Genomic DNA, 23,625 nt, shown 5'->3' with positions numbered 1-23,625 from the left:
GTGTCTGCACAGAACACCCGAATCTGATTACACGCATTATTATTCCAATGAGGTTTTATACAAAAGGGCCAAATAGAATTGATAACTTTACGCTGAAGCTTGTTCGTGGCCACGTTTCAAGAGCGATGGCCTCTTCAAATAGCTACATTTTTGGGGCTTACTACCCTTACGACGAATACTTCAAGAGTGTGTGTTTAAGCGCCTATATTCCGCCTGAGGCATTCCTCCATTTAGATAGTGGGGGGCTTGTACAGGATAGATTGGCAGTTCCGTTAATCTACCAGGTCGGGCGAAGAGCCGTGGACAGGCGACTGCTGTATGACAGGGACATCCTCGCACTAGGCGGAGAAGGGCGTCTTGGGTTCAGTAGGACTGTGTCCGATCGGGACCGAAGAGATAGGCTAAAGCAGGAGAACCATTTTTGGTGGCTTAGTAATAGTATTCATGTATAGGTAAAAGTGGTCTTCGTTTTTTATGCTTTGGCCGGCTTACATAGTTTTAGGTGTTTAGTTTTAAGTAGGGACAGCCGGGGTGGCACAAAAAAAATACAAAAAAAAAAAAAAAAAAATACAGAAAAAAAAAAAAAACAAAACAAAAAAAAATTAAATAAAATAAAAATTGCTTGCTGTTCTAGTTTTTTAAGTTGTTTTAAGTAGTTTATAAGTTTTAAAAATAAGTAAAAAAAAAATGATCAGAATCCAAGTTTTGTTTTTAAATTATTTCTTGAAAAAATAAAACCATATGAAATAAATATTTGAATTAAATTGGTTTTAAGAGAAATGAAGTATAACTTAGAGTGCCCTTATAGGGCCACTAAGTTAGTTGTAAGTAATTGATAAGTAGGCTAGTTTTTATGAATTTTTGTCTAGCTTTAAGATAGTTTTAAGATGATGAAAAATTAATTTAAAATTGAAAAAAAAGGCACTGGCCTAGTAATCCAACAGTCGTAGGTTTGATCCTCGGTGGGTGCCAGTTTTTTTTTTATTTGCGCATTAAAGAAATTAATGTGACTTGGCACCTTAATTGAAAGTGATGTCACCTTAATTTAAGATGAAAGCCATCTTAGCAAAAAAAACCATACAGAAATCCGCTTAAATTAAGGTGCGATCCGCTTAATTCTATGTGGTCTGTTTTCTCCGTACGGGTTGTTATATCCTAAGTAATATATGACTAATCTGAACAAAAAAAACAGCATCTGAAGGTTGAATAAATAAGCAGGAAACACTAGAATAACTTTTCTGTGTAGCTTCAGATGTTTAAGTGCAATGTATAAAAACTTAAAGTTATAGAGATATGATCATTTTCTTCCGAGTTTTTGTCTATAACTTGAAAAGCAAGTAAAATTTAAAATTTTTTACTAAATAACTTTTTGTAGATATGGATTTTTTTTTAAACATTTTTTTGTTGAAGTTATGTATGTAAAAAACTTGAGAAAAACTATTCAAAAAATGAGAAAAAACGACATTTTTAATGTTTTTACCAAATAGTTTATTTTTACGCTTTGAGCATTTGTAGATATTCAACATGTGATTGGGAAAATAAGATACTTTATATTATTGTTGTTTGGGCTTGAATGATCAACCTCATAGATGCAATTAATTAAATATGAAATTATTTCATATTTTACCCAACGTTTCGCTAGTCTTTTCCAGCTTCTTCAGGGGTTAATATTTATTATCTTTAATTGTTTAACAATTTGATGAGAAAAAAAATGTTTTTATTATTTTAATTATATTTATACAGTTGTGTTCAAAATAATAGTAGTGCCTGCAACAAAATAACATTTGTTATATTTACGGTGCTTCTATGGTTAAAAATTTAATTTCTTTGATGTCAAAGTTTGTAACGGTCAATTGCTAATAAATGTATTTTAATTTTAAAATGAAAAAGAAGGTGCCAAATAATTTTTCATTGATTTTTGGTTGTTCTTTCGAATTTGACCTGTTCAAAATAATAGTAGTTAAAGTTATTTTTTCAGAATTTAAAAGCGGTTTATAACTTAGAATATTTATTTTTGGTTTAAAAGTAAGTACTCATATAATTTGAATAATTTTTCAACAAAAAACGATTTGTTTCGGTTTTAATCTATTTAAAGTTCGAAGAGCAAAACACTGCAGTTCGGATAACGGAAACTTATACGAAAGCTGCTTGAAGAAGGGAAAACCTACTTAGAAATTCAAGTTTATATTAGGATGCTCCCCTACAATGTTAGCCAATGCAATAAAGTCAACGAAAGACCCGAAACGCGCGGTAGAAAAAGAAAAAAGACCGCCGTAGATGACAGGCGTATTGTCCAGACGAGCAAAGTTGAGCCTTCTGCATCGTTGTTTCACATCCAGAAGGCTTTAAGCCTGGATTGCAGTGCAGTGAACATTCGGAGGCGAATGTTAGACACTAATTTGTACGCTTGAAGTCCACGAAAATTTGGCACCTTCTTTTTCATTTTAAAATTACGATACATTTATTAGTAATTGACCGTTACAAACTTTGACATCAAAGAAATTAAATTTTTAACCATAGAAGCACCGTAAATATAACAAATGTTATTTTGTTGCAGGCACTACTATTATTTTTAACCATAGAAGCACCGTAAATATAACAAATGTTATTTTGTTGCAGGCACTACTATTATTTTGAACACAGCTGTAAATCTATTGCACTTAAGTACTTTTTTTGAATTTTGAAATTTACATGTTTGAAAATAAATTAACATTTAATAAACTCCAAGAACAAGATACTTTATAAAAATATGGAGGTTTGGAAAAAAGTTATTTGTATAAACAAGAAAATTTTTTAAATGACAAACATATCATTGAAATGCAACAATTCGGCTTGATGAAAATGCATAATTCGGCTTCATGAAAATGCATAACATCAAATTCTAAGGGTTTTTAAAAAAGCGAAGGAAAATTTCAAGGACAAACATTCGACGGCATTAGTTCTCATAGACGTTGAAAAGGCATTTGATACAATGAGCTAGTTCATAAACTGATTTTAAAAGAGTGTCCAGGTTTTTTGTTTAAATAAGAATTAACAAAAAGTCAGCGCATTGATAATTTTAACTTTGAATCGACATAGTCGTAAAAATAAGATTTTTTGTATAATCTGAAAAAAAAAAAAAAAATAAATAAATAAATTATAAAAGTGTCACTTATTTTGTTTTTACAATCACCTATCCATTAAGTATACCTATGACCCTACTATTTGAATTTTTAAACTTGTTTTACGTGCGTTAATTAGAGCTCCAAATAGTCCAAAACAATTAACAAAAATATTAACAGCTTTTTGTTTATAGTATGAAATTAAAGCTTTTAATCAACTTTAATGTATGCTTTTAGCTGAATGATTAAATCTAGTTTTTGTTTTTTTTTTTTTTGTTTTTTTTTTTTTTTTTGTTAAAGCAAGACAAGTACATACAAATTACAAAATACTTTTACTTTTTATTTAAGCTACTTTTTGATGAATGTGTAATTACGAAAAGTTATAATTTAAAAATAGAAAGTACCTTAAACAACGAATACAAAAAAAATTTTTGTTTTGGATTGTAAAATATAAACAAACAAACCAAGTAGGTACCTAAAATGTAAGCTTAAACACTCAGTAATTAAATACTTAGTATGTCCAATTTGATACTTTAGTCTTTGAATCATTAAATAGTGTGAAAAGTTTGTAGAAATCAGGTGCTATTAACTGACAATTCTGGGTCACAAGCAATATTAAATTCAATCGCACATATACACACTTTGAAAAGAAAAAAATTAACTTTTTTCACACTTTGTCATAAAAAAAGATTAGCAAGTGCAAAGTGATGTTTTATTTATTGACTCAAATAATATATAAATATAATAAAAAAAATATACAAATTGAAAATTAATTACCAATCGATAACATAAGTTATCATGATGATAAATAAATTAAATTGTTCAACATGTGACATTCGAAAAATGTTTCTGATTTATTTTAAGTTCTATTTTTTTTTTCATTTTTAGTCAATCGGTTTATTTGATTTACGTCAAATTAGACTTTTTTTTCGAGATAAGATTAGATTAAAAAGCAGAAGATATTTTTTGTTGCAATAAAACGTAAAAGAAGTTTAACTATGCTTTAAATGAAACAACTCTTAAAAGAACCGGATGGACAATTTTAGAATTTTTTTAACAAACCACCTGATTTTTTAATCACTCTCTTTTACCACAAGAATATAATTAATATTAAACAACATTTTATTTCAGTGGTTTGTTATAAATATCACTAAAGTCAAATTAACAAAGTTAACATCGACTTTGTTTAATGTTTTCCGGTTAAAATAACAAAAAAAATGACAAACAAGCAAAAATTATCTCACTTCTCTCTGTCATCAAAAAAAAGTTTTGAATTATAATTTGTTCTTTTCATTTTTTAAGATAAAAAGATGCATTCAATCGAGACAAGGGTCAAATGGATTTAAGATATCCCCTAACTCCCCGCTTTCAAGCTTGTTGTAAGCAAACAATAAAAGCTGATCAAATTCTTAAGAGTGCTGCGAGGAGGAGATGACATAAAGTCTGTATAGTATGGGAAAATAAATTCAGCCCAATTATTTGCAATTTAATTTTATTTATATTTTGCAACGTTTATTTTGTTTGTTTGTTTGTGTGTATTTTATTCATACCGCAGTTTGTTTAAATTTGACAACAAATATATTTATTGCTCCTGAGAAACACTTAATATCTTGTTTTTTTTGGTTTTGTTTTGTGATGGGTTTATAAATCGATTTTTAAGGTGAGTCAATTCATTGTCAATCGAATAATTAAACAAATAATTTTATTTGGTACTAATAAAAATACTTTTAAGAAATTTTAGTCTAATTAAGAAAATTACGGTCATTATTTAGCATTTATGTATCTTTGTATCCCTTCTCCACTTTTTATCCTTTTTTTGGTGCTATGAATTTCTTAGAGTTGAAAAAATTTATTATTTTTGCCATTATTTCATCCAGTTGCAGTTGATAATTGCTAGTTCAAGTCAGTCTGTTTTGAAAAACGGAAATAAAGCTTTTATCATGGCTTGTCTTGTGTAAATTATTTTAACATAAACTTGCAGCACTGCAGGCATTCTTAGTTAAAAATAATTTGATAATTATTTATTGTTCAGTTTTTTGTAAAGCCTTTGTAAAGGTTAAAAAAAAGATTTAAACATTTGTAGCAATTACAGCTTACAAATCACTGTTCTAAAATAGCAATTTTACCGATTGGCAAAGCTTCGATACGATATCTCTTGAAAAATAATTATTTAATATAGATAATACTAAAAATATTCAAAACTCAAGTTCAGGTGGTCTGCGTTGAACCCGGGTTATGTATTCCAAGAAGTTACTTGCCATAAGTGACTGCTCTCAAAAGTTGGGCATAAATGTGAACCCTTGAAGTTCGAAAGTATTGTGGAGAAATAATCTAAATACTTAAATCGAACACTTCAGATCTAATCTTCACAGTACAGTACGATCAAGAAGAACTAGAAAAAAATTTAGCCCCGGTGTTCCACAAGGAAGTGCAATAACCGAGGAGTTGATACTGGCCAAATTTTAGAATTTAGGACAAGTATAGTTTAAAGAAATTTCGTACCAAAGCAACAAGTTTTTCGCAAACTATATTATTTAAGAAACTTTAACTAATAGAACGCTTACTTTACATAAATAAAACGAAAAATCGCCAGTAATTAACATTTAATTAGAATTATGCAAATACAATTTGTATTTACAACTGAACTACATCTTCAGATCTATACCCTCTTGAGACCTGAGTTTGAAATAAAAACAAAAAAAACTGTGTTTTAAAAGATTTTTTTATAGTTATTAGGGTGAAAATAGAACAAAATTAATCAAAAGTTTGTTTCATTATTAGAACATTGAAAAAAAAACATTGTACAATAACCAATGATACCCGTGCGTTTACCTATAAAACAATTTAATTTTCAACTTTTAAAAACAAGACATACTAGAAAATATTGTTTCAAATAAGAATCCATTGATTTAACAACAAAAACCCAGAGTCTGAAGAGAATACCATGTTCTTTACTCTTTTAAAGTTAAAACACATTTTTAGAATATAAAAATCGCAGCAAATAACATTTGCCAAAAAACTTGTACATCTGCTGGAACTTCATCCTTTTGTATATGAAAAGCTTTTGTATAAACAAATTGATGATAATGACAAAGAATAATAAACATCACATGCTCTCTCTGTACGAAAGACAAATGTTTATGAATATTTTAAAAGAAATGACGCAAGTTTATGTTTTGAAGGTCTTTGAATGGTATTTTTTTTTTTTCAGTTTCGATTATAAACAGTACAAACTCAAATAATAAAACTTCCTCCGAGATTTATATATTTTTAGCACGAAAATGGTAAGCAAATAGATTGATATGATGCAAAAATGTTTGATTTATTTATATTATTGAACTGTTTATTCCATTTTATAATAACTCAAATTAAACAAAATGGCCAAATAAGTTTAAAACTCTTCGAAAGGGGGCAACTTCGGAGGGTTTAACTGGATGATAATTTTAAGGTTCCAGGATTATGACCTTCAAACAATGTGTCTATAATAATCTGGAGCCGATCTGATACTTAAAGATAAATGTTTAATGTGGCCCAGAAACGGGCGTAAAGCTGTTATGACAATCTCTTCAGAAAAGAAGCTTTACAAGAACTTTTCATCCGGGTATATCCGTATCACGAAGAAAGGGATTAATAAGTGGCAACCTGTTGAAAATTTAGAATAGCTGATTCATGTTAAGCCAATGACTTGAGAAAGAACCCAATAGCCCTAAGGAGACATTAAAAATTTCTAGTGATATCAACCAAGTCTCGTTGCTTAATGGTACAAATCAGCCAAGCCCTTTTTCTTTTGTGAGTCAAGGAAAGCTTTTTTGATGAATAAAAATTAATTTAATTTCAATTTTTCATTGAAAACTTTGGGCGCCAATAAGTGAGTTTTTTTTTATTGATATTTCTTGGAAGGGAGGTGAGTTTTAATGGTAATGACAAGCCCCTTATGATTCAAAAAAAACAATTTAATTTTTGAGAGGAGGACAATCTTTTCATAAGTTGCTTCATTAAATTATCATCCATCAAATTCTATAACAAATTCACTTTCATCAAAAATCCATTTGACTGATGACTGATGGGTGTAGAAAGAGATGACGTGCATGCATACCACACACATAAAAGTTCATATTTATTATCAAACGCACCGGTAAAAAAATCTTATGACTGAATGGAAATTAAACTTTATTAACTAAAAAGTGCACGAAGTGGTATGATGAACTTGCTCATTTCATTAAAAATTCATATAGTAACGTAGGTAGTTATACCTACATTTAAAACTTTAAAAATGATGAAAAGCCAACATTTGCATAAATAATTAAAAATTGTGGCACGACAACCCATGGAGCAAGAGAATAGTAACTTATAAGTTATAACTCTCAATTGTTCTTGAGTGCGTGTGATTAATTTGCAAGAATGAAAAGGGACCTACAAATAACCATTGTGATATGGGGTACTACAACCTAAGCCCTGTTTCAGAGCTTCTACATCAATGACATCAGCTACATTTACTACATCATCAACCGCAAAAGCCAATAGTTGAGTCCGATTGAACGTCGGGAAAGACTTGTTATGGTTTAAATTTTGCAAATGATAAAAAAAAGTGTTTCGGGAAACTGATGTAAACAATGTAGTAAGCTCTGAAATAGGCCCCTGGATATAAAGTAACATTTTAAATTTTTAAATACGCACATTAAAACTACCCAACTGATCATTTAATCTTTATACGTTAATACCACTTCTTCATACCTTTATTGGTCAAAAAATTCGGAATATTTAAAGGGGTTTTAACGGATTTTATTTTGTGTAGTATACTTTTTATAACACTATAAATTTACATTTTCAATAATGTATTGGATTTCTTAGAAAAATCACGTATTTCAATGCATGGCCTCGACTTGAAGCTGAAACGAAACCAATGCGAACAGCGATAGTCAATTTTGGGAAATAATTCTGAAAGATCATTAATAAACATTTTGTTTACAACGCGAAAACCTGTTTAGATTTGCCCTAAATAGGTAAGGTGCAAAATACCACTAAAAACTATTTTTTTGCAGTTTTTTGCACTTCACTTAACACCTGAATCCTGAACGTTTATAAAACAAACGGACCTAGGATTCAGATTCGGATTCTGCGCATCGAAATGCACAAAGCTATTTGAGTCTATCCTCACACGCGACTTTTTCTTTTTTTATTCGCTTTTTTTTGACAAATTCTGTTTTTCATCTATTTTAAAAAATACCAATTTACAAAATGTAAGATGATTTAAATTTCTTTTTAAATCCAAAACTTGCACTTAAAGCTCTTATATACATATGTATACCATATCACAAGTAACAAGGAGGAATAAAAATGAAGGCAATAAAGATATGTTTGCATTATATTTTATCTTATCTGACTGATTATGGTACAGTAAGTAAAACAAATTGAAAAAGAAGAACAAAATTGAAAAAAAATTATATGTACGACTACCTATACCTACTTCAAAAATGTATGTTTACAAAATTTATCGAAGGTGCAAACAATTTTTTTTATGATGAACAATAAAAAAAAATAAAATACTACACTCACTTGAATATATGTATTGTACGAGTAGCGCTTAATTTCAGTGGGATGGTCTCTATACAATACGAATAAGAGTATAGTATAATATATTTTTTTTTTTATTTATTTACAAGGTATTATTTGTATACGAAGATGATTTTGTGATGGCCGAAAGAATTATCATCTACCGGTGATATAAATAAACCGCACCGGTACGAATATAAATATGAGCAAAAAAAAAAAGAATCTTACTCTTCGCCGCCATTAAAAATGTGTCATTACGTAGTTTAAACAACAAAACAAAAATAAAATATTAGGTCGACTATATTGATTTAAACTGAAATTGGAATGGTTTATCCGAAAAAAAAAAAATTCTATGGCGTAGCAAAAGGATATAAAAATTTTCTTTAGTTCTTTTTCGAACAAACCCATAACTCCTCAGTTAAAACAAAGAAGAAAAAAACAAGAAACATATTTTTAAAATTAAACAAAATTTAAAAATTTGGCACAAATTTCTAAGGTGTTTCTTTCTATTTTTTAATTCGCCAATCAACAAAATTCATTTTTATTTTTAAAGGAAATATAAATCATGAACAGTCTACGTATAAACATGGGCGGAGTTGTTTATTTGCATAATTTAACAATTTAAGGATTAAAAAAAAAATATAATCATTATTATAAAGTAACAACAATATTTTTAACCGGTTAATTGCTTTTTTTTATTATTAATTATTGTTATAAAAGATAAATTAGTTTAAACAGTTTACATCAAATAGACGGTAATTATAAGGTCGTATTAGCCAAACAAAACACGGTACTAAATCTCTATCCAACGTTAAATTGTATACAATCTACAATATCTAACTTTAAAAGTCAATTAATTAAAAATACAAAATTCACACCATTGCGATCTTGAATTAGAAAAAAAAAAAAATCCAACCAATTAAATCGTAAATATTCATAAACTAATCTGAGTAAAGCAAACGCTCAGGGTGTAATTTATTTAAGACCTTGTTTTATGAACAAAATACATGTAAAATAAATCTACTATAACGCGCTACACAAGTCAGCAAGCAGTAAGCACCACAAAATAAATGTTTATGACCGGATCCAACCAAATAACCTGAAACATTTTTAAAAATACAATTTCGCTCATTTTTTTTTTTTTTTCATTTCAAATATATAAATTTTTCTTCGTTGAACAAATTAACACCTGACCGACTCGGTTCACATCGTACAAAAAAAATTAACATTTTAAAATAAAATGTATTTTTGTATTTTTTCTTATTTTTTTTTTTAAATTATTTACCTGGACTCAATTGCCAACATTGACACTTTGTCGTCAAGTCATTTGTACTGGCGGCAATATACGGTGGCAGTTCGAAAAATTTCTCACAATCTGGATTGACATAGACACTGCTCCGCCGACTAAAACTATCCAAGTCTGTACGCACTGCGAGAATTTTTCCCACCATGTTTGTTCGGTATTTTGGTTATAATCTTTGCACTAAATTTAAATTTTTCTTTTATCGCACTTTTTTTCTTTATTTTTTTCTTTATCTTTATCTTTCTCTCTTTATATTAGATTTATATATTTAATTTTTTATTTAAATAAATAAATTTGCACTTCATATATGTTGTGCCAAGATGCAGTTTTTTTAATACGCAATAACACTCCATCAAGAAAGGCACCTTTTAAAAAATCATATTTACCACCATTTTCATCTCACAACCATAATAATCACTAATAAATTATCAACAACATAAGTTAATAATTTAATTTAGCGCAAATTGATTTAAAATTATTATAATAACTTCATTCAGAAAAAAAAATACATAACAATAATAATTATTTTATTTTTTTTTTAAGAGAGCAGCACACAAAAAAAAAAAAAGAACTAGTTTCGGCGACCACAAAATAAATTTCTTAACAAAAAAAAAATTTGCTACTAAAAAATTTTGTATTTTTTTTTTTTTTTATAAATTGTTATTTATAAACAGCACTAAACGTTGCCATTTATTACACTCTGCGCATTCTTTCTGCTGTGAAATACATTTTTGCTTTTTGGGTGATAGGAGAGGTACCTTGATGATCAGTTAGAACAAGACTACAAGCCAGCCACATCGAGATAAACCTATAACGAGGCCCCAAGTAAACATCCGAGGAAAAAGTTTATAATACAAAAAAAAAAAAAAAAATAAATAAAAAAAAAACAACAATGTTCTGATTATTTTTTCATGAGATACGAAGTGTATCAGTGATGTCAATTTATTATAATATGTTTGAAAAAAAAGTAGGTACTACTACTTTTAAAAGTGATTATTTTGCTTTTCATTTTGTTCGATGAACAGGAAAAAAAATACCAAAAAATGCCCGGTTTGTGGTGGTTTTGGCTAACATTTTGAGAAAGATGCACCTGTGTTATATCTAGGAAAATAACTGTCTTAGAAGTATCACTCTACTTTTTTTTTGTATCGTGTTTCGAGTACTGAATCTTATGTACCAAAACGAAGACAAAATGACGTTTGGAATGAACTTTCTAGGATAATAACACTGTGCTAGTTCAAAAAACCGACAGATGGCGCTCCTATCTTCTAAAGATAATTCGATTATGCTGAGCACGATTTGAAATTGAAATTTTGATGATTTTGAAATTGAAATTTCGGGTGTACAGTGTAATTATTATGCCTGTTAAATCTTGGTCAAAACATAAATGAACAGAACTGAATCATTTCAATAGATTAAAGAGGAAATTTGCAGAGAAAATTAACTGATATCATTTGGTGAAATGACTTGTGGGGGGATAAAAATCCGTTTGTGTTTTTTTCTTCGTCACACCCGATACATTTTTGTAACACCTGTTACAGTGTAAAATTTGTGGCTAATTTTTAAATTCATGAAAATTTGAATACTTATTTGAAAATCAGATGTTTTGTATTGTCACGCACGTAACGCAAAAAATGCCCTTGTAAAAAATATCAGAAAACTATATAAATTTACAAGGAAACTAAAACACGAATGAAAGTTTTTAGAATGCAACATTACTTAAACATTGTCTATTAACGTGTTGACGAAGTTTGAGAAAAATAGCTTGAGCCGTTTTTGAGAAATCTTAATAAATCTAATACAAGTTATAGGTACGAAAAAAATCGATTTCCTTTTCGATTTTTTTGTGGTTCATGAAAATGTTTTCAAAAATATCTTGGAATGCAATCGAACAAAATCGATCAAGGCGTAAACGAGATTTATGGAAATAATCCAAAAATCAGACGCAAAGTCCAAGTACTAGAATTTCACCGTGTTACAGGGCGAGTAAGGAAAGGAGTATAGATAAAAATCTGAAAAAAATAGAGGATTTTTTGTATTTATTTGGAGACGATTGAGCGGATGTCTTCATCAACTTTGTGTTAAGGACCACCCTAATGTACATATTACTACTTAAAAGAAACAAATTCAGAGCTCTTTAAGTGTCACACCCGTTACTATGGAAACGCCTATATCGACCAAAATACTATTTGATGCTTAAAAACTTGTTTCTTTGATTGAATTTCACCTCTCAGAAGGAAAAAGTACAAATTAATGTAAAAACTTTAGAGAGTTATAAATAGAACACTATTAACGTGTACAACAAAAAAAATAATTTGAATTGTAAGCAAATCCCGGTAACAATTTGGTCTATTTTAGTAACGCAGTTGTTTTTCATTCAAAATATGGTGTTGTACTTGAAGATTGTAATCCAAATAATAGGTTTCCCAAACCCAGTAGATATTTATTTGACATTATATTAAAATAAATTGAAAAATATTAACATTGTGTTTTACCGGACAGAGACAAAATTTAACTATCCTGCGTTACCATGTGAAAAAAACCTAAAAATTACTGTGGTTAAAATTAATGTTACTCATAATTTCGACTTCTTGTAACTCTCTAAATAAATAATAGCCATTGGTCAGGGGTAATGAGCTTGATGAATTGGTAGAAATCGGTATTTATTGCGTGACCAATGAGTAACCGCATTTGAACGAAAAGTTACATTTATTGTTATTCTTATAGAATTATTATTTTATTTTATAATTATATCCTAGGTTTGTTTATTTGAAGATATTTTAAATTCTTTTTTGTTCCAAACTGAAATTAACGTAGTGACGTAGTTGTTTAGTTTTTAGATCGCTTTGTCTTTAAAATGTCATTAATTAAAAAATATTATACTACACTTTTCATTTAAAAAATCGTAAGAATAATAGACGGAATAAATATTATTCTCTTAACAATCCTTTTTTATAAATAAAAGTGGCAACACTCTTATCAACCCGCTGAACCACCCAATCAAAAAAAAAAAGCTTAAGAGCGAGCTTTTTTTCTTCTTCTTCTGCAGCCAGCTGATTGAGAATACCAGATATGTATTTGTATAGCACGCAATACTCTTGGTTATCTATCTGTCAGATGCAGTTTTGGTCAAAATGAAAAAAAAAAAAATAATAAAAACACATTCAACTGCGCATCTAATAGATACAAACATATATTTTTATGTAAATATACAATGAAAATTGCACTAGCAGGTGTTTTCAAAAAATAGAGTTTAGGGGTGTGACACGAAACACGTTTCTAATATTGTGAAACGTTTCTTATGCTCAACATATAAAATGTAATTGTGTGTGTGTGTGTGAATATTTATTTGTTTTTTTTTTGTAATAGTTTTATTTATCTAAAAATAAAAATGCCCGCTCATTTCATAGAGTTTACGGACATCAACAACATCAACAAGATGTTTAAGCTTTTTTGTTGATATATGTACATATGTTGGTATTTAGTGTATTAGGTAGGTATGTTAACTTAAGGTGTAAGGAATGTAATTTAAAAACAAATTAAAAATAAAACATAATGAGATATTTCCTAACGGGAGAAGTATACCTAATCTGGTTGAAGATAGGAGAGGTTATCTGTCTAAAAAAAAAGTACTTAATAGCGAAACCGTTTTAATTTAGAGAACATTTTATAAAATTTTACCTTTCACAGTAATATCTGTTTTCTTCTATAAAACGTAGTTTTTAATATCTCAGGTATTAACCCTCTGTTGAGACACGGGTGCGAATTGGGCAGGACAAAAATAAAACAAAATAACGATTTTTCAAAAAAGTGGTCACAAAAAAGTCTCTTTATAGGAGTGAAAATATTTTTTGGAACTTTGAATACAATATTCGAATTCCTCGGAAAATTCTACATCAATTTCATATATGATTCTCTATAAAATATTGACACCGAAAAAAGTTCCAGCGACATGAAAAAGTATGTGTGCCTATCACGTCACAAAAAAGAGCTGTGCCTACAGAGGAATTGTATGAGCTAACTTTTTTTTTTTATTTTTGCAAGCAACATTTCTCAAGTTTGAGTTGTTTCGTAATCCGAAGTAAAAATTTCTCTGACACGTCAAGTTTTTGAAAAACATGAATATTAACAGGCCAAAAACGCAATTTTTTTTTGTGTTTTGGACCTCGAATTTTCACGCATTATCGTTTTATTTATTTTTTGAATTACTTAAGAAATTTAAAAGAGTCATATTTCATAATCTAAAATCAAATCAATAATTTTTCAAAATTTTAGTGGTTTAGTTACAGAGAAAAGTTCGTTAAAGATTGTACTATCTAGATCAGCAATTCTAAGTTCTCGATTGAATAAGTACATTAATGCAAATTTGCTCAATGTTAGGTTTCTAAGTTAAAACACTGCCCAACACACAAAAATTTTCCAGACAGTTGCTCATCATTTCTTACTAAATAGAGGGTGCTGATTCCGAAAACAACATTAGTTTTTTTCTAGCAGCTCTAGTTCTTGAGTTATTCATACATGAAAAGGCATAGAAATTCATACAAATTTTTTTTTGATAGATTTTTTTACTTACTGAACCAATATACAATACATTCAAAATACATTTTTCCAGGAAAACTATAAAAACGCTTGTAATAATAAAATCTAAAAAAAAAAAAATAGTATGAAATCACCACAAAATGTGAAAAATGAAAAATATCTAAAAAATTAGAGCTCCTGGAAAGGAACAAGTATGATTTTTAGGCTTAGTGAACCCAAATGAATTAGGTTCGATAAAAAAATTACAATTTGATATAAATCTTTCTGGAAAAATTTAAAAAGTTGAACATTTTTGGCGAGTGTAATAAAACCAATAAAGATTGATAGATGCAGTTGCTCACTTAAATTTACTAGTGCTTTTTTTTTTTTTTTTTTTTATAATTTACGCGCACTCAAGGGGTTATGACTACCCTTTATATGTTAGCTATTAACACAGTGCGAGCGTTTAGGAAACAGAAATAGGATTAAGTAGGAGATAACGATGTACATTTGTCTTAAATGTTTGCACATTGAAATGGGAAGGAAAAATAGAGTTGGGTAAGGAATTCCAAATTCGTGTTGTTCGACTAAAAAAAGAATCCCTATACTTAACGGTTCGTCCGAAGTTTGGCTCAAGGGTATAACGATGGGCATAATTTGCGGTGCGGGTATTACGGGAAAATTGTTTTAAGGGAGGCATGCAACTGGCTATTTCACTAGAGCACAACCCAAAAAAATAGCGGTAAAACAATGAAAGGCAAGAGACATTTCTACGATGTTCTAAGGAAACAAACGTTTCCGAGATTGATCTATCACCAATCAGTTTTTTTGCTCTGTTCTGGACCCTATCTAAAAGAGCTAATGATGTTTTTGGTGCTCCAGCCCAGATATGGGAGTTGTACTCTAGCTTCGGTCGTATATACGCCTTATAAATTGTAGCCAGGTCAGAAGGGGAAAAGAATTTTTTACATCTCCTGAGGAAACCCAAACATTTCGCTGCATTTTTAGCAATATCTAATAAATGCTCGTTCCACAATAGGTGATTTGTTATCGTCATACCAAGGATCGAGAGTTTTTGAGCTTCCTCGATTGATGTACAATTCATGGATATTGGTATGGGAGGAATATTTCTCTTTAGCGACAACAGACAGCTTTGGGTCTTAGATGCATTGAAATCCACACGATTTTTCATACCCCATGTTACAATGATGTTTAAGTCTGAATTTAACGAGTTTATCATACTCTCTCGTTGCAATTCAATACTTAAAGAAGATGGGTGTGAATTTGTAAACAAGTATGAAAAGCTTAGGGTGCTGTCGTCAGCAAAACAATGGAGAGGATTAGCAGTTTGGGACAATAGATCGTTAATGAACATGAGAAACAAAGTTGGAGACAGAACAGAGCCTTGGGGAACACCAGCATTTATTTTTTGAACATCGGATTTGAAACCGTCCAAGACAACTTGAATTGATCGGTCAGAAAGATAATCGCTAATCCACTGAATGAGTAAATCATCGATGCCAAAAGCACACAACTTTGATAAAAGAGCTTGATGCCAAACTCTATCGAAGGCTTTTGAAATATCGAGCGCAACAACTTTACTTTCGCCAAAACGATGAAGTGATTCATTCCATTTTTCGGTAAGGTATGCCATCAAATCACCAGTGGACCTGTTGCAACGAAAGCCGTATTGACGGTCATTGATAAGCTTTCGTTCTTCTAGATATTTTTTAAGCTGGCGATTAATTAATATTTCCATGACCTTAGATAGAATGGAGGTGAGTGCGATTGGCCGGTAATTAGATGGTGATGAAGATTTGCCTTTCTTGGGAATTGGTTGAACAAATGCTTTTTTCCATCCACTTGGAAAACGACCTGAAGAATATGAAAGATAAAAAAGGTTACGAAGGGGTTTCGCCAATGTGGAAAAGCATTTCTTCAAAACAATGGGTGAAATACCATCGGGCCCTGCAGATTTATGAATGACGAGATCTTTGAGTACTCTAGCGACTGTACGAGTGCGAAAATGAATTTGTCCCATAGAAAATCTTACGTTCTCAAGTACAGGTGGACTCATGTTGCTTCTAGGTAGGGTGGAGTTTGCTGCAAATTGTTTAACAAACAAATTGGCTTTGTCAATTGACCTTACAACAGGGTTATCATTGAAGATGAGTGTGGGAACCGATGATGATGTTGAATTCTTGATATTCTTAACGAATGACCAAAAGTTTTTACTGCCTTTGGGGCACTCCAAAATTTTTCTTCTAATTTTTTGGTCGTGTAAGAATTTGGTTCTTTTAATCAGAGCATTACAGACATTTCTTGCTTCTTTGAATTTTAATCTGTTTTCTTCAGAACGGTTTGCTTTATATAAGCGAAAAAACGATTCTCTAACCTTAATAGCATCCTTACAACTGGAGTCAAACCAAGAGTTTACTTTGGGTCTGATGCTCTTTGTTCTGTGAGGCACAAAACTGTTTAACCCAATATTAATGATGTTGGTTACCATATCAGCACAAGCGTCAACGTCCCTGTCAAGAAAACAAATAGACCAGTTGAATGTACTAAAAAACTTGTTGAGGCCTTCCCAGTTGGCTTTTTCGTATTGCCATACAGTTCTTTTGGGATTTTTTTCTTTGACAGCGAGGTTAGAGCAAGTAAAAACCGCTGATATGAGGGAATGGTCTGACGTGCCTAAGGGTGCGAGCACGTTCAAGGTATACTTCTCGGGATGAGAAGTTAAAAACAAGTCCAGGGTATTCGCAGTCTGACCTGTAACATCTGGTATTCTTGTTGGCTCATCTACAAGCTGAGTCAGATGATTGAATTCAGAAAAGATCTCGGCATACATACCTTCAGATGATGTGTGGCTTGAATGCTGAAGCCAGTTGGTATTATGCACATTGAAATCACCCGTAATTACGATTTCGGTGTGTTGGTTATTTGAAAGATTTCTTTGTATACAATCTGACAGCACATCGAACTGGTTTAGGGTTGAGTTACTGTCAAGATTGGGACTTCTGTAAACAAAACAGTAGTGGATGACTTGCCTATGCACATTTAATTTAAGCCACATTACATTAAAGTCCGTTCGGGAGTAATGATTGTATTGTGGAATAGTTTGATATCCTACATCTTTCCTTATATAAATGGCGATACCGTGATGTAAGACAAACAGAGGCACTAAACTATAACCAGGAAGGTAAAACTCTGACGGATCAGTGTTTTCACCTACCTGGGTTTCATTTAGTGCGAAAATAGCTGGTTTAAATTTTTCGGCATGGACGTAAACCGCAAAGAAATTTTTTCTTAGTCCACGAATATTACAAACATCAACTCTAAAATGACTTACCATTACAATAGGAAAACACAAAACACAAAACTTCAACGAGAAAACTAAGCAACACTATGATAAGGATTTGCAATGCTGTCCTCTATGAACACATATCCATAGGTGTTAGGCCCTTATGGAATGTGCTCCAGAAAACAACACACAAATAAAAATCACAGAAATACCATACGCCTTAATAATACTGCATAGCAAATCCAGCCGTTGCAACACTTTGTGAAAACATCACAACAGTAGTTACAGCGACCAGACTACACAGCAACACACAATAGGATGAAAGAAAAGAACCGCTCGTCACTGATAAGTTTGCACTTGCACTACACTGATTTGGTTGTGTTGTTATTGTTTCTATTTCTTGGCTTATGATGTGACTGATTTTTGTTTTTTTTTTTAACAGGTTTGTATGGACGAATTTTTTTTTTCTTTTTTTTTTTTTATTTGGAGATTAGGTATTCTATTGCGGGTTTTTTTTTATCTTATTTGATTATTTGCTGGGTATTAGGGATTTTATTTTTATTAAATTTTATTTTTTTAGGTAGGTATAAGGGGTTTGATGCACTTTATTTTAAATTGATCGATGTTTTATATTTGGGGTACGAGAGCAATTTTGGCAACGCAGAGACGACAGGAGCTATGTGGGTGGCGCGTGCGCTCGCGAAGAGATGTACAACGAAACTGCTAAAGTACTGCAAAAATACCATCCAGTTTTTTTCACAAAAGCCTTGTCGAAAAGTCAATATGACCACTTCTTGAGAAAAAAAAACTGGCATTTAACCGTGTTCGACTAGACAACAGTTTCACTTAGACGTCACGTACAGCCAAATCTGCCTTTAAAATACTAACACATTTGCTTTTTAATGTTAACATTTTAAAATAATTCTTATGTACATATGTATTGTATTTTTGAAGACGTTATTCAACTTCGCCGAATGCGAACGAATTTAACTCCTTACTTTATTTATTCTTATAGAAAAAAGAAAACCGAGGAATGTCACGGACAGACAGGCAGAAGTTAACTAATAAGTTTTACGAAGGTCGTTGTTCTACAGACTACTTTAAGACTTTTGGCCAACTCTCCTATGATATTATTTAATTTAAATTAAAAACTATGGGTATTGATATGGGATTATGTATTGTGTATTTGATTTCTTCATACCTTGAGGATCGATCATATCAAATTAAGCTCAGAGACTTTCTATTAAGATCTAAGGTTTTCCGCAAGGAAGTCATTCAAGGCCTTTCCTTTTTATTTTAGTTAAATTCGTTTCGCCTTTTAAGGTCAATCATGGTCTAAACCTAAAAATTTTTCTTCAAGCAAACATTTTAGAGCCAACAATAATCTAGAAGAGACACAAAAAAAAACAGACTTCTGCTTTTGATCATATCCACATGTTAACACCTTCCGAATCATTGAGCACTGCGATTTAGTGGAATTCAATTAGGGAACGGGTCGTTATTCTGTATACCAAAATTCTGTTTGACCAAAATTCTGTATCTGAATAAATAATTCTGTATGAACATAATTCTGTATTCCATTATTCTGCTTTTCTATTATTCTGTATTTCAAAATTCTGTAAATCCAAAATTCTGTTTTCAAAAATCTGAAAATCCATTATTCTGCTTTTTGGAATTCTGTATATTCCAAACATTTTTATATTGCCTGTTGAACAATTTGTATTTAATTAACAAATTAAGAATTTATGTTCTAAACATAAAACATTATTTGACAGTTTACGCTAACATAACAAAAAACAAAATGAAGAAATACATACTTATGTATATGAAGATTCTTGGCTAAATATAATTAGTATTTTGGTATTCAAAATATGTCATTCAAATTCAATATAAAAGCTGTAATGCATAGCAAATTCATTGGGGAGGTATTCTACTTCAAAGCATTTTCTGCAAAGAAAATACCAAAAATCTGTATTCCAAAATTCTGTAAATGATAAATGAAAAAATTGTTTTGATAATGAAAGAAGTGCGTACTTTTTCTCATTATCAAAACAATATTTTTATTTATCATTTACAGAATTTCGGAATACAGAATTTTGAAATCCAGAATTTTGTATTTACAGAATTTTAGAATACAGAATATTGAATTTACAGAATTTTAAAATACAGAATTTTGAATTTACAGAATTTTAAAATACAGAATTTTGGAATACAGAATTTTGGAATCCGAATTTTGGCCCATACAGAATTTCGACCCCGGTTGGGGTCAAAATTCTGCCGGGGTCAAAATTCTTTTGTCAAAATTCTGCTTTCAAAATTCTGCTTTTTAGAATTCTGATTTTCAAAATTCTGCTGTTCAAAATTGTGCTTTTCATAATTCTGTTTTACAAAATTCTGAAAAAATTAACACCAAACCCTTTTTTAATTTTTTTCAGAATTTTGTAAAATAATCATTTCGCAAAATTTGCTGCTTTTTTGAGATAACTTACTTACGAGAAGGTAGGATCTATGTCAATATTTGTTATAGGTATTAATTTTTTTTTTGATAAATCAATAAATTTAAAAATATTGGGAAAAGGTCTTTAATGATAAATATCTTTGAAAAATGATAATTGAAAATTTTTTAACTGATCAAATAAAAATTAAAATTCAAAAAATTGAATAAGCAAAGAAATATTCTGCCGTACTAAGCAAAAAGGGCGCATGAGCCAAAAATCCAAAACTGAGTTAAAGGCATATTTGACATCCTGAAACAATGCCTCATTTATATGTTAACTAAAAACTATATTACTCCGCAATTCCTCAATAGAAAAATGCATTTATTACTACAACTCTACCAATAAAAAAAAAAAAAAAAATAGATACACATTTGGGAAGCTTGAACAATATTCAATTATTGTGTTAACTAAAAATTATAATTCTCCTACTAAAAGTTGCTTGAAATCATTTTCGAAATTGAGCACATTTACAATTCTCAACCTTTTCCCTTTTCAGTAAAATGCATTTATCTCAAAACTACAAAAATGGATATGCGCCCTTTTTGCTTAGCACGGCAGTATTGTTTATCATTTCTAATTAGTTTTCAACGGTATATAAATGTGAGTTATAAAAAAGTCTTCTAGGCAGTAAGGAAAGTACCAAACTTAAATTACATTAATGAGGTGTATTTTCGTATGCTTTGAAAAAAAAAAAAAATTGCAGAATTTTTTCTTAAAAAAAATGCTGGCAGAATTTTGAAAAGCAGAATTTTAAAAAGCAGAATTTTGAAAGACAGAATATAAAAAAGCAGAATTTTGAAAACCAGAATTTTGAAGCCAGAATAAATAATTTTAAAGAAACCGATTTTTTTTAATTTCTTGAAGATCTATATTGCAAATAAGTTTTAAGTTTAATAAGGTGGCTTTTTAAACCGAAATTGAGTAACTTTTCTATTTGTTTCTTTTTGCAACCTATTAGTCAATAAATAAATAGAAAACCAATTGATCTTCATATTATTTCAAATAAAAATTTTGCTGACTAAACCATCAACTAAATTATCAACAAACGGGATTCACCCCCTTACTGTTACAAAAGTCAATTACCTCGTCAATAATTTATGACACATAATTATTATTACATGACGAGGCACAATAATCTACCGGTTCTTCATATAAGTATTTTTCAATTCATGGTAAATGATTCTTAGAAAAATACAATTTTATTCAAAACAAAATTGTTGTAAACAATTCATTTTTAAAATTGTGTAATTCTTGATGCAAACAAAATAAAAGGCCAATGGTGTGATTACCAATTACAAAAAAAAAAAAAAAAAAACATCCAATAATTTATTAAAGAATGCTTTTTCTATATAGCTACTATTTTATAGAATTGAAAAATTCGGGAAAACACATGAAACACAACAGTGAAATGCATTCGCCACTAATTGGGATGTTTGTTTTTGATTTTCAAATTCGCTTGAAATCTATAAAAAGACCACCCAACAAGGTTTTTTTATTTTTATTTTTTTTTTTTCTTGACCAAAAACCTCTCGAGTTTGAACTCAATTGTCTCTGTCAAGTAAAAAATTTGTTTATATTTTTCAAGAAGAAAATGGAATTGACGACTAAAAGAGTAAAATAACAAAAAAAAAAAAAGAAAATAACTCAGAACATAAATAATGTTGATCGAGTTTGGGCGAATGCCAAAGTACGACTTAACTGCACAATTTGATTGACGTTTTTCGCTACTGTAACGTGTTTTAAAACCAAAAAAATGACAGAGCAGCTAAATATAAACAAAAAATAAATAAAATAAAATACGTATACGCCATACAGTTGGTTGGTTGGATGGATGGATGGTTGGTTGGTTAATTTGTTTATTTAATATTAGTTTTTTTTTCTTTGCTCTCTCTCAACTATCCATCGGCATCGAACCGAACGAACAACGTTGGCAATTCACGTGATGACGGAATTTGATCAAAAAACGAATTTGATTTTGCCCCAAACACAACAAATTCAGTGCCGGATTGAGTGTAGTACAAAATGGGCTCCGGTTTTTGAAAACTTTAAAAGATTATTTTTGTTGTTACTATCAAAACTATGTTCAATGAATCTCAAACCTAAACTTGTAAATGCAAAAAAAAAAATAAGTTCTTGGATAACCCTTATACTTGGCAAGCGTTTAGCTAATCTGGAAAAATAAAATCATATTAAAAGTTTTCAAGGACCTTTTATCCTTCAATAAAAAAAAAGTTGTATCTCAATTTAATTTGATAGGTACTATCGATAAGGCCCGACTTGAGACCCAATATTGAATTCATCTTGATCCAATCCGGCCCCTATGTGTATGGCGCTGACACTTCCTAATTGCAGATTCGATAACGAGCTGACACTGCCAAACGATTTGTTTTGCTTAAACGGTAAAAGTTAGAGATACCTTTTTTTTCTTTCGAAACAAAAACATGCTTCATTTACAAATATAAATTTAGAATATCGATTTTGATGAAAAATAAGAACAAAATAAAAACACGAATTACCAGAGTGAAACGATTAAATGTTTAGTTTAAGGTTGAATGATACCTTAACACGACATTTTTACAAAATAAAGAAAAATATAAATAAATAAAATAAACAAAATAGGAATGGTTTTTCTTGTTTCTCTAAATTTTATTTATCAAACGAATGAGTAGAGTATAGAGAAGAAGATGACGTTTGTTTGGTGGTTGGTAATATTTTTGGCAAGATTTGTGCGTCATGTTTGTGGAATTTCTTCGGGGGGAGAATGCTTAATTTTAGACTCGGAATTACGTTAATTGTAACATTTCCAATTCACAATCGAATGTAATTGGAATCGCTAAATCATCTTTGTCTTTAGAATTTTAGGGTGATTCTTTCTTTTTGAGGGAGGAAAAAAAATAAAACAAATAGCAATTTCAATGGAATGTATGCATGCAACAAGCATGCATTGGATACTTTTTAAGAATCGTATGATGTAGCTATCTGTTTTTGCACTTTTTTTTTACCTATTTACATAGTGGATTATAGATTTCTGTAGTTGTTTACAAATGCGTAGTACAAAATAATTCCGCATACTATTTATCGTGCCAATTGAATACAATTACAGACTTCCCGTCTTACACTGTAAATGGTGTAAATGTAAAAAAAACTTCACTTTTATTTCAGTCAGTGATCAAATATCTTTAAGATATTGAAGATCTTAACCTAGGTATGTTCCTTTATCTATATTTTCAATGAAAGTATAATTTTTACTTCTGACAACACTTTTACTGCAAAAAAATATAACCTTACTGCTTTTATAATTATGATTAATATCGTAGTAATAATGTTTAATAATATAACAAATTATTG

The 23,625-nt window shown here is 30.0% G+C and overlaps 1 protein-coding gene across 11 annotated transcripts in view; it reads right to left on the bottom strand.

Moving 5' to 3' along the window:
- Positions 1-23,625, bottom strand: part of LOC129907091 (GTPase-activating protein skywalker) — a 150,465-nt gene that overhangs the window by 33,759 nt on the left and 93,081 nt on the right. Inside the window, exon 1 of one of the 11 annotated variants that reach the window (XM_055983149.1) lies at positions 9,940-10,209. The exons of 9 other annotated variants lie outside the window; for them this stretch is intronic. In XM_055983149.1, the coding sequence (XP_055839124.1) occupies positions 9,940-10,105 (166 nt within the window). In that variant the 5' untranslated portion in view covers positions 10,106-10,209. Of the gene's footprint in view, positions 1-9,939; positions 10,210-23,625 lie in introns of those variants that run through there. One more of the 11 variants, XM_055983157.1, reaches the window with a different exon arrangement.

Source organism: Episyrphus balteatus, chromosome 1, assembly GCF_945859705.1.
Source record: "Episyrphus balteatus chromosome 1, idEpiBalt1.1, whole genome shotgun sequence".
NCBI lineage: Eukaryota > Metazoa > Arthropoda > Insecta > Diptera > Syrphidae > Episyrphus > Episyrphus balteatus.
The sequence above is the reverse complement of the archived record's forward strand: the minus strand, read 5'-3'. Positions and strand labels throughout refer to the sequence as shown.